Below are 11,017 nucleotides of genomic sequence, written 5' to 3' on the forward strand. Positions count from 1 at the left end.
CCCCTGTGTTCAGTGGTGGTCAACAACAAAACTGTAAATTATAGCTCGTGGTCAGGGTGCTCAGCATTCACACTGATCTGATGTTTGGGACCTCCAATGCTTTAATTGCAGAGGGTTAAACCACCCCACTACTGAATGTGTGGTTCTGGTGAATCGTACTCTGGCAGTTTAGTCTGTACTTGTCCTTGTCCTGATGTGAACCTGCCTTTGCATTCTGATCCATTTCCATGGTACCAGTGTGGTGCATGCTGAATCCTGCATAACTCCTTCCTTCTCCAGAAACTCACTTCTACAAAAACAATATATGGGTCATCGGTAGCCTACTGTTCCATATGCTTAGTTCATGTTTCAACTAAGGAGAGACGATCATCCGGTGCCTCCTGTGCCTTTGAGCCAAAGATTTGCCAGTTGTTTTTGCCAGCCTCTGGTAATGGCATTTGCGTCAATCTCGTTTATGCCAGTGGACCCACTGATTTCCCATGCACATGGCTATGGCTCCCATGGCGTGGAGCACTGTCATTAAGTCCTCTGCCTTTAAGAACTCACTGAATCTGCCATGTGGGAATTATCTCCTTGAGGACCAATAGCCAATGCTCTGTGGTATAAGCCACTTGGTATTAGCACAGAGGCTAATACCATTAGGTCTTGCTACAGAGATTTGCACCACAATGCTTCATACCACTAGTGAGGCCAATGGCCTCTCTACTAGTGCCACTGATTTTAGCCCCTGGTTTCCAAATCAGCTGTTGTAACCATAGACCACAGACCAGGTCCCTGCACTGTCTAATGCATATAAGAGCTCCTTTATTAAACTAGTACACTGTGTAGTAGCTCAGCCATTTGCTTTGGCTGATATACCACAAAATGTGTCAGGCATTTGATCCACTGCATTAGGTGGAGGATAAAGCTGTAGTTTTGCCAAGGAGGGCTTGATGCTGTGTACTGTGTTCTGGGGTTACACTCTGACCTTCAAAGTGCTCTCTTGTTGGGCTATCAGCACTCTCCTCCAAGCTTAGAGACTGAGAGGCAGTCACTGAAAGGGCATGAGGGTATGTCTCTACGTGACAGCTCTTGTACTTGGCCCATGCCCGGTGTTAGCTCTCTACTCTGTGTTCCAATGCAGTAACACTGCTTGCTCTCTCCACTACACAAAGCTGAGCAGCTGAACCTTCTGTTGGCTGCTGTTCATCCTTTGATTGCACCACAGAGGAGCATGCATTTTTCTTTCCTAGTGGGCTTTGCAGTCACATTGGTTGCCCGCTTCACAGAGAAAAGGGGACAAATCTGACTTTGGCCTTTCATAGGCTACACATTTAAAGGCACAGTCACAGGATGCTGACTGCGCTATTAGATAATTACTAGGGAAGGAGCACCAGAAGGAAACTGCCCTGGAGGTCCAGAACCGAAGAAAGTAGAACATTATGGCTTCTTTCTGTCATTAATGACCTAAATTGAAATCCTAACAGCTTTCACGCATTCATTGTCACAATGTATAAGAGTGAAGAATGGATAGTGCAATTCAATATTACACCATTAAAACCTAATTGTTTTCACAGATTTTTAAAAGTGTATTGGTACGGAAATAGCACTAAAAATCGCAACATGTTTAACCATTAAGTTCTGTTTGGATTCGATTAATTTAAATTTTTACTGAATGTGAAAACATCCCACATTTTCCAACTTTATATACCTGAAAAAAATAATTTTTGTAAATCTTATTTATATTGCAGAGATTAAGTTTAGAGTATTTTGACGTAAGTGTAATAAGGTAAAATGAAAGTGTTAAATAAGACATCCAACACATACCTAGGGTTAGTGTTTGCACTCAAGCATGCATACTTACACTCGCTGAGCTCTTAATTAGGAATACCTGTACACCTACATGTTCATGCAAGTATCTAATCAGCCAATCATGTGGGAGCAGTGCAATGCATAAAATCATTCAGATATGGGCAGTAGCTTTGAGTAATGTTCACATCAACTAACAGGATGGGGAAAAAATCTGATCTTAGTGATTCTGACCATGGCATAATTGCTGGTGCCAGATGGGCTGGTTTGTATATTTCTGTAACTGCTGATCTCCTGGGATTTTCACACAATAGTCTCTAGAGTTTACTCAGAATGGTGCAATAAAGATAAATATCCAGTGAGTGGCATTTCTGTAGATGGGAACACCTTGTTGAAGAGAGACGTCATCGGAGAATGGTCAAACTGGTTTGAGCTGATAGAAAGGCTAGAGTAACTCAGATAACCACTCTGTACAATTGTGGTAAAAGCATCTCAGAATATACACTTCTGTCAGCCAAGAAGAGAGAGCTGGGGCTACAGCGGGCACAGGCTCAGCAAAACTGGACAGTCAGTGTAGCCTAGTCTGATGAATTTCAATTTCTGCTGAGGCACACAGATGGTAGGGTCAAAATTTGGTGCCAACAGAATGAATCCATGGACCCAACCTGCCTTGTGTCAACATTCCAGGCTGGTGGAGGTGGTGTAATGGTGTGGGGAATGTTTTCTTGGCACATTGTGAGCTAGTGATACCAATCAATCATTGCTTGAATGCCACAGCCTATTTGAGTGTTGTTGCTGACCATGTGCATCCCTTCACGGCCACAATTTACACATCTTCTAAAGGCTACTTCCAGCATGATAATGCACCATGTCACAAACCAAAAGTCATCTCAAACTGGTTTCATGAACATGACAATGAGTTCAGTGTTCTTCAGTGGCTTTCCCAGTCACCGGATCTGAATCCAATAGAAGACCTTTGGGATGTGGTACAGCAGGAGATTCACAGCATGAAACTACACCTAAAATAATCTGCAGGTGATCTGCAAGTGACATGCAATCATGTCAACATGGACCAGAATCTCAAAGGAATGTTTCCAACATCTTGTAGAATCCATGCCATGAAGAATTGAGGCTGTTTTGAGAGCAAAGAGAGGCCCAGTATTAGTATAGTGTTCCTAATAAAGTGCTCGGTGAGTGTACGTGCCATCAAGGGAATCCCCAAGCACACGAAGGAGTTTTGTGTGTCCAAGACAGAGATGTATTTTTATCTTACGATTATATTGCCATAATGTCTGAAGAGATTGTCTAAGTCAGAGGTACATTGATTGCTTTTCCAAGGCTTATTGCCAGCAAAAGAGATCATATATTCCACTGTTGATTTAAACTGCTGCAGGTTTTATAACTCAGTGGCATGACACCACTACCTCAGACTAGCATTTTGCCATAAGCTCAGTGATTCAGTGAAAAACTTCTTTGCCTGTTAAAGGCACACATTTAAACATAATTTGACCACAGTGTGGAACTCCTGGAACATTGCTGTGCCTGTCTGCCCAAACAGGACTTAGAAACTAGCTGAGCTGTTCTAATATAAGACCCAAATATATTTAACTTTATAAACATAATTGTATGATAAATCTTATGTTTGGCATTTTATTGCTTCATGTTTGAATTTGCTTTTTACTGGGAGATCATATATTAACCAAATATAACCAAAGAGTAACAAGAGGTTCTACTCCACCATCCAGTTAAGTCAAACTCAAGAATCCCCTTTTTGTTACACAGTAAGTTATTATATATAATATTATTATATAAGTTATTATAGTTATGTGTTCAATCAGGCACAAGCACAAAAGGTTAAACCTGACTTAAGAGGCTGCAAACAATGACAATGGGATTGCATTATGTATAAATTCCACAAGGATCCATTCCAGACGTGTAGTCAGGAGTCTAATTTTTTTAAAATTCCTGACAATGAATTTCCATTTTAAGTTTGCTAAACAGAGGTTACACGTGTGAAGAAAGTATGCCAAAAGAAAAGAAATGGCCTGTATGTCTCCCCATAATGTCAAACATGCTGGCAATAAGAGCTGCAGCTCTGCCCTTTAAAGGAAAAAGATCAGACGGAATTCAGAAACTTAATTGTATACAGCTAGGATAGATATAACAGACAACTAAAACATATTTTTATATCATAATTACACAATAACCAATAAATAGATGTGTGTAAGGTCAATAGCCCCATTGTCTATATGCCTGTAAGCTGGAAATCTATTCATCCCTTCTTACCTCAAAATATCAGTCATGAGTACTACCAATTTGTTAGCCAGATTTGTCAAGCCAATCATCTGCTATATTATCAGTCTCAATTTAATAACCCTCTCAAGGACTTACATGAACTTTGCAAACATAAGTATAGCATCAATTCGCAGGAAATTTGATTCTGATTCCAGTAACAACATGGGTAGAGGAACAAAAAGGCCATTGTAGGTAGCTTTAGTGTCAGACCAGAAAGAGAAGTCATTGTGCTGTAGAAAGGATGCCTATGTTTCATGTGCCGGAACCGTAATGGATCCATCACCTCAGCTAAAGCATGCCACACATTCAGCCCATAACGTTCAGTTCAGTATATGTAGCTTTACAGTTCAAGTTACTTTTGTTAAGAAATGTTATATTGCTTTAGTTTGAAAAATGAACCATATCAGGGACACTTTAGGATGGATTTTGGTGGGTTTTTTTAATCACATGAAAATACATGCTTCTATCCCTGAAAATATAGGATACAAGAAATCATGAGAGCACAAAGGTCTCATCTTTTTGTACATGGATTTTGTTATAGGCACTTGGAATTGCTTTAAACATTCCCTTCTTAAAAAAATAAATGCCTTTGGTCCTTTAAACAGAAGAAAACATAGATTGATTGAACCACAGTCAGGCAAAAGTAAAAAAGTTAACTTTTTAACATTACCTCAAAAACAAAAGCAGCTTTTGTCGCATAGGCCAACAAAAAGTGCTGCAGATCCAAGACATAATAATTGCTACATTTGAAAAAGACCAACTGTCCCGTATCCAGTCAGCAAAATGAATTTCTGTGAGTGCAAGAGAATAAGCAATAGGATTGGCTCATGTCAGACATACAGCAGTAAAGTATCATTTACTCATTTATACTGAAAAATAATTTCAGGATGCCATTGCTTATAATCTCATTTTCATTGAGGAGACTAAAACAAGAAGGGAATTTACTGTGTGCCCATATCACTCCAGCAGAAGTTAGGTTAAACAGCTATCCCTTTCAAGAGCTTTTTTATGGTTATCTCTCTTTTCAAGTTCTTTGGGTCATTTGCAGGGCAGCCAAGTCTGGTAGGAGTTAGTGCAGGGGTGAACCAGCGGCTGCACATGAGCTATGTAGTAGTTACTGAAGTTTATATCCCGTACATAAGGAGCGGGCTGGTAGTAACACGTGGTGACAGTGGGTATGGCATTCTGTTCAGCCAGCACCCGCAGTGCCAACATGGAGATAAGGTTCAATGTCTGACGTCTCTCATGGCCCATCAGGCACACAGTACTCTCGTTAACCACATGGTAGAGTGTGGTGAGGCAGTTGTAGCGCTTGTGCTCCATGCCTACAAAGTGGTTCTGCAGGTAGGCCTCCAGCTTCCTCTGCTGCTCGCCGATGTCTGGGAAGTCAATGAAGAACCGGGAGCACATGTAGCGCTGGAGTGATTTCATCTCAGACTCTGACTTGGGCTGGAATCCCCGCACCAGGAGGTGGCAGTACTTTAAAAGGCCACCACCCCGGATCTCCTCTGGGCTGCGTGTAGCAATGATTTTATTATGAAGATGGCCAAGAGCTTCCTGAAAGTCACCATACATGCTTTCCCCTAACACTGTGGGGTGGAAACTCTCAGACATTGGCGTCTCGGAGCAGCGGTCAAAGAGCAGCAGCGAGTCCAGGCCAATCTGGAACGAGTCAACACTGAACTCAAACTGGCGCCTCAGAGAATCCACAAACTTGAGCTCCACGTTCTTGCCTGTGTTGTTGGACAGAGATATGAGACTCCAGCGGTCTGAGTCGTTGCACACCTTCACCAACTTCTGCACATAGGCCTCCTTCAGAGTGAGTGCATTGATGCGCTCTTTGCTGACGCCCTCAGGCAAGAAGTCAAGCAGGCAGTCCAGAACCACATCTTTAACCAGATGGAACGCCTGGTCGTCTGACAGCGATATGCCAAAGATCAGGTCTAAGTCCTTGTAGCCGAGTCCTGTGTCCTGGTGCAGAATGTGACTGGCAGCAGAGCCGTTCAGTCTCACATCCCGCACAGTGATGCCTCGCTCCTCGAGCCGAGTTCGCACAACCTACAAAGACAAAGACAATTTTTAAAATTTGGTCTTGGTGAACTTAGCTAGCCAACCTGAAATCACATGACCCGTATTTAATACAGACTGGTTTTAGCAATTTAGCATAATCTCATATTTCTTGCATTTCCTAAAGTTGCAGAATTAGCCTTCGTATGTGAGAGGCAAATGAAAGGTAAATGTTACCCTAGATAAACAGGTTCACTTATTGAACTTGCAAATACACCCACAGACTAAGATCATTATTTTAGTTTATCTTTAGCAAGAAAGCAAACATTTCTCAGAATAGTTTGAGCAAGCAATTTGAGATTAGTGAAAAGATATGCTACTGTTTGTTCTTATTAATATCATGTGATATTGTAAAGAACCCAACCACAAGAAAAGAGTGAATGGGAAGCGTTTGTAAATGTTGAAACACTGTGAGCTACTGTTCACAGAGTCATAGTTTAATGAGCTAAACCTGTCTATCCCTTCGAGTGCGATTAAGATAATCACAAATAGTCTGCATTCCCTTCCTCTGCAACGAACAATGGGTCAGTGGCCTTTCAACCCACAGAAAATGTAATATACTGAATGTTAAATTACGACACATTCTATTTACATTTTGAAATACAGTATATCTATAATATATTACTATATATTCAATTTGGATAAGAGAACCAAGCCATGGTGATGATATGGGCTTTATGTAGTCAGCTGCAATGTTCACTCAGATAGGCAGATTTAGCGTGCGTATGGAAGAGACTGGAGAGCAGGGAAGAAATTGTGAGGGGCCAAAAGTTTTACACAGGTGTACACCCTGACCTGCAGCTGACTAAACTGAATCAAAACAGCCTACCTGTGACTTGGGTGGTATTCCACAAAGCGAGTCATAAAATCCAGACTTATTTGAAATAGCCTTGCTTAAATTAGCCAGACAGCCAGTCCACACTCAGTGTGCTCCACTAACAAAACACGGGTGCGACATGTTCCCACTCATTCAAGCAAAACTGTAGTAATTGAGGCTAATACGCACAAACACTACACTGAAGCAGCTCCAACAGTCGAATGCAAAAAAAAGCAAAATGTCTGTTAATGACTGCAAAGAAAGAGCACCTTTTTGTCAAGCAGAGATTATATATTAGAACACATAATTACAAAAAAAATAATCCCTTGAGTATTAATAACGCCATAGAAATTTCCTGGGACAAAATCATTGACAGAACTATTTAAGAAAACATTTATATGCAATTACACTTTAGTCAGTTGGCTATGACCAAGCCAGGAACAAGAGAAATGGTTAGTATTTAAATAATATAATAATTCAAGAAGGCATTTTTAACAAGTACAAAAAAAAAAAAAAAAACTTTAAGGCCATGCTTGAGTGCAAGGCAAGCCTCCATTCCGAATTTCCCATCATACGCACTACAGCGTAAAGAAATGTGCCACTGGCTTTCTTGCAGACACTTTAAGATGCTTGGTTTCAGTGTAGGTTTCCAGTAATTCTACAATCTCAGCAATCACAAGATCTCCTCTGGAAATGCTAGAAGATCTCCCCTGTCCTGACATGATATGGCAAGTGGTGTCCTGAATGCTTTACACACTCCCTCATTCACTGGATTTTCAATCAACAGACACAATATGGGTGATTGTGCAATAAGCTTTACTATAGGCCACTGTTTTTACAACCTGCATTTTACCATGGGAAATAGTCAGAAAATATCATTTTGGCTAATATCTTGGCTAATATTTAATATCTTCTCCATATCTAAGTACTAAAGAAACTGGCTCATGAACTGAGAATATGTAGGATATAGCCTATCTATTGTTTCTTATATCTATGTTTGACATCCTGTGGCTTGTCCAGTAGAAGTGATCAAGCTAAGCTAAGCTTCACTATTAACCTAACCCAGAGCATGTTTGTCCAAATACCTATGTTACCATAGAAACCAAGCATGGCTTAAGATTAGCTTCCTTTTGTGGAATTAAAGTTGCTGGAATTTAGCCAGGCTTGTTGAAGTAATAGTTAGTGTACTTCATGGAATACACCCTGTAGCTGAGATGTAATGTGTGAACCTGTGTAAATGTCAGATTAGCGTTAGTCAAATAAAAAAACAAACTCTAACGCCACTCAGTCAGATCATTAGCCTACTATTTATAATTATTAGGTCAGGCTGTGGCTTTGGAGCATAAGTAGTGGCTGAAAGGTCTGTGCATGGCTTATTACATATCTCAGCTTCTTGCCACTTATTTTTTAACTCTAACATTTGATTATCAAATCAGTTTAGGTATTATTCTTTTATTCTTTTAGTACTCCACAAATCACTGCAAAACTTAATAAGCCTGATGGAAGATTGAAATTAGAAATTTAACAATTTAAACAAATGACAAAAGCCAACATGAAAACATTATATACTGTTATTCAAAAGCACAGTAGTACAGAACCTAGTATACACACTTACACACTTTTATCCTTATTTATCTCTACACTTCTACAGTCACCATGTGTAATATTACATAATCACTTTGAGAAACTGCAGCTCTAAAATACGGAATTACATTATTGCTTTCTTTCAGGAAAAAATGAATAGATTAAACACTTAACAACCTGTTTCAGAACAGTGTTTTCTGCAATGTTCAAGACGCCCAACATATATAGTATTTCCTTCTCGAAAACAAGAATGTCAGGCATTTTTGAACACTATATACTCTGGGTGAAAATGGCATACATTTCCAGTAACTCAGAAGGCAAACTGCCAAAGCTAGCACACACGCATGTTCATATTCTCAAGCTGTGTCACATCACGTCTGATAATGCCGTCATGAAAGCCTCTTCTTGAGAACGAAAGTATAATTAGTGATTGAATACTAAAAGAGGAAAAAACCCCACTGACATAATAACATAGTAAAAGCAAGGCTGCATGTCAATCAGACGCAACTGCACCATTACATAAACGCTATCATTACGAAAAAACACTTAACCAGTAAAACAGTGGAATCTTTAGTACAGAGCAGCCAAAAAAGGCATCCAATGAAGACAACGTAGTAATTATCATTCAGTATTATCAGACAGTTAACTATGCTTACAATGCTTACCTTAATATAACACATTAACTTTGCCATTCTTTCTTCCTTAATTTACATTAATCGATGGAGCCCTAAGCACTACAAATTGTGTGTGTGTGTGTGGTCCAAGACACTGAATCTGATCACGATCCATGAACCTTAGGTCAGGCAATACTAATCAAACCTATCAAACATCTTTAAGTTTCATGTTTCATTTCCTAGGTTGAGGAGGAGCCAGTGAGAACTAGTTAATGTGGAAGCTTCCATATTAAGTTTCATTTCTACTGAAATCCATCTGGATTTGAGAGTTTCTGTACAAATATGGCATAAATATGAGGATCTGCGCTGGCTTCAAGTGGACGGTGTCTTATAAAACACCACATCACTAGAATATCCGCTTTATCACCCTAGAAAGAAATTCGATTATGATTCCAGGTCCAACGTGGGATCCGTGAAATGTTTACAGATCAATATGTTTTGCTTAGACGCAGAAGAAACAGACAGATACGAGGGTCTCCTGGGTTTCAGAAGGACAACCCTGACTGACAAAGATTCTCTGTGAAGGACTTTGGGAAATCATGGCAGAGTGATGTCCCAGGGGGGCAGGAGGGGGAGGAGCAGGGGCAGGGGGGAGGGACAGGGGCAAGAGGGGGGTGCAGTTTAAAAAAAAAAAAAAAAAAAAAAGAGCTGCATTTACAGGAACATCTGAGTCATTAATACAGCAGTTTAATCAGCTAAGCAAGACTCAAGGGCTAAAAATGTTTTGCTTATCCTATACTTTCTGAAGGAAAGGTGAAGACTTACACACTGCATACACAACTTCAGTGGAAGTTTAGAGTTTAATCCCATCTTTCATGAGCTTTAGTGTAGGACATGAGGCCTGTGTGTGTAGGCCTGTGCAGTGGGGGTGTGAAATTAAATGCCAAATAAAACATATTTGTTCTGCATTATAGGAATGTTGTTTTTGGATGGAAGCCTGATGAAGAAATGAAAGGAAAACACATGCACTTACAAGCAAAGCACAAAAGCACAAGGATTTACCTTTACTTGTAGGCAAAAATGATAATACACAGAATAAAATAAAATAAAAACAGAAAAAAAAAGGCACTAAACAGTGCTACATCAAGGCCATAAATGCTCTGGACTTTTACCTGGACGATTTGTCGGGGCTGAACTGAAAGAGTCGGGAAGTTTCCACGGCCGTGGATAGGGACTGGTTCACCGAGAATAGAGTCCAGACGCTGCACCTGCTCCCACGACAAGACACAGAATCGCCGACTGAGCTCCGACGCGTCCCCGACTGACATGGCGACGAGACCCGGGAGTGATGAGCCGAAAAACCTCTGCTCTCTGAAATCCTCAGCAGGATGCAGAAAACAGCTCTTACTACCCAAAGTCTTGAGTCTAAGCGCTTCGATATATATAACTTTTCTCTAACTTTTCTACTGGTTGCTTGAAAAGTTCTCGACGTCTTCCTTCACCTCGTTAGAGATCAATTCACTGCGCGACTCGCTGATGTGTAACTTGTCTAAATCCTTTCGCTCTCCGTCCGAAGTATTTATACTCATCATATTTGCATACGTGTGCTGATTGGAAGATGGTTCATGAATAATTAATGAGCTACTCCTCGTTACGGAAGCCCCTTATGGAGCGGTTTGTGCGTGTGGACACGCCCACTTGGCGCTTGGGGCGGGTTTTAAAGCATCAGAGAGAAACTTTACCTCTGGATTTGCTTTAAAGCAGGTCGGAAAAACTGTGTAGAATGCGGAGTTGTTTACATCTCCTTCTTTCAAATACACTCCCAATACACTTTCAGAATGATGTGACTGAA

At 40.5% G+C, this 11,017-nt stretch overlaps 1 protein-coding gene across 1 annotated transcript; it reads right to left on the bottom strand.

The window, feature by feature from the left end:
• Positions 1–4,503: 4,503 nt before the first annotated feature.
• tent5ba (terminal nucleotidyltransferase 5ba) lies at positions 4,504–10,723 on the bottom strand. The gene is made up of 2 exons (XM_026913272.3): positions 10,338–10,723; positions 4,504–6,141 (listed from the first exon to the last, which is right to left on the bottom strand). The coding sequence occupies exons 1-2, from the start codon at positions 10,491–10,493 to the stop codon at positions 5,122–5,124; spliced, it is 1,176 nt and encodes a 391-aa protein (XP_026769073.1). The 5' UTR covers positions 10,494–10,723; the 3' UTR covers positions 4,504–5,121.
• Positions 10,724–11,017: the final 294 nt, after the last annotated feature.

Source organism: Pangasianodon hypophthalmus, chromosome 1 (genome assembly GCF_027358585.1).
Source record: "Pangasianodon hypophthalmus isolate fPanHyp1 chromosome 1, fPanHyp1.pri, whole genome shotgun sequence".
NCBI classification, from domain to species: Eukaryota; Metazoa; Chordata; class Actinopteri; order Siluriformes; family Pangasiidae; genus Pangasianodon; species Pangasianodon hypophthalmus.

Bases quoted from the DNA above. Each gene is read 5' to 3' on its own strand.
- tent5ba (XM_026913272.3), bottom strand. From the start codon at position 10,493: ATGTCAGTCGGGGACGCGTCGGAGCTCAGTCGGCGATTCTGTGTCTTG. The intron at 6,142-10,337 runs GTAAAAGTCCAG...TTGTCTTTGTAG, and splicing joins AGCCCCGACAAATCGTCCAG to GTTGTGCGAACTCGGCTCGA.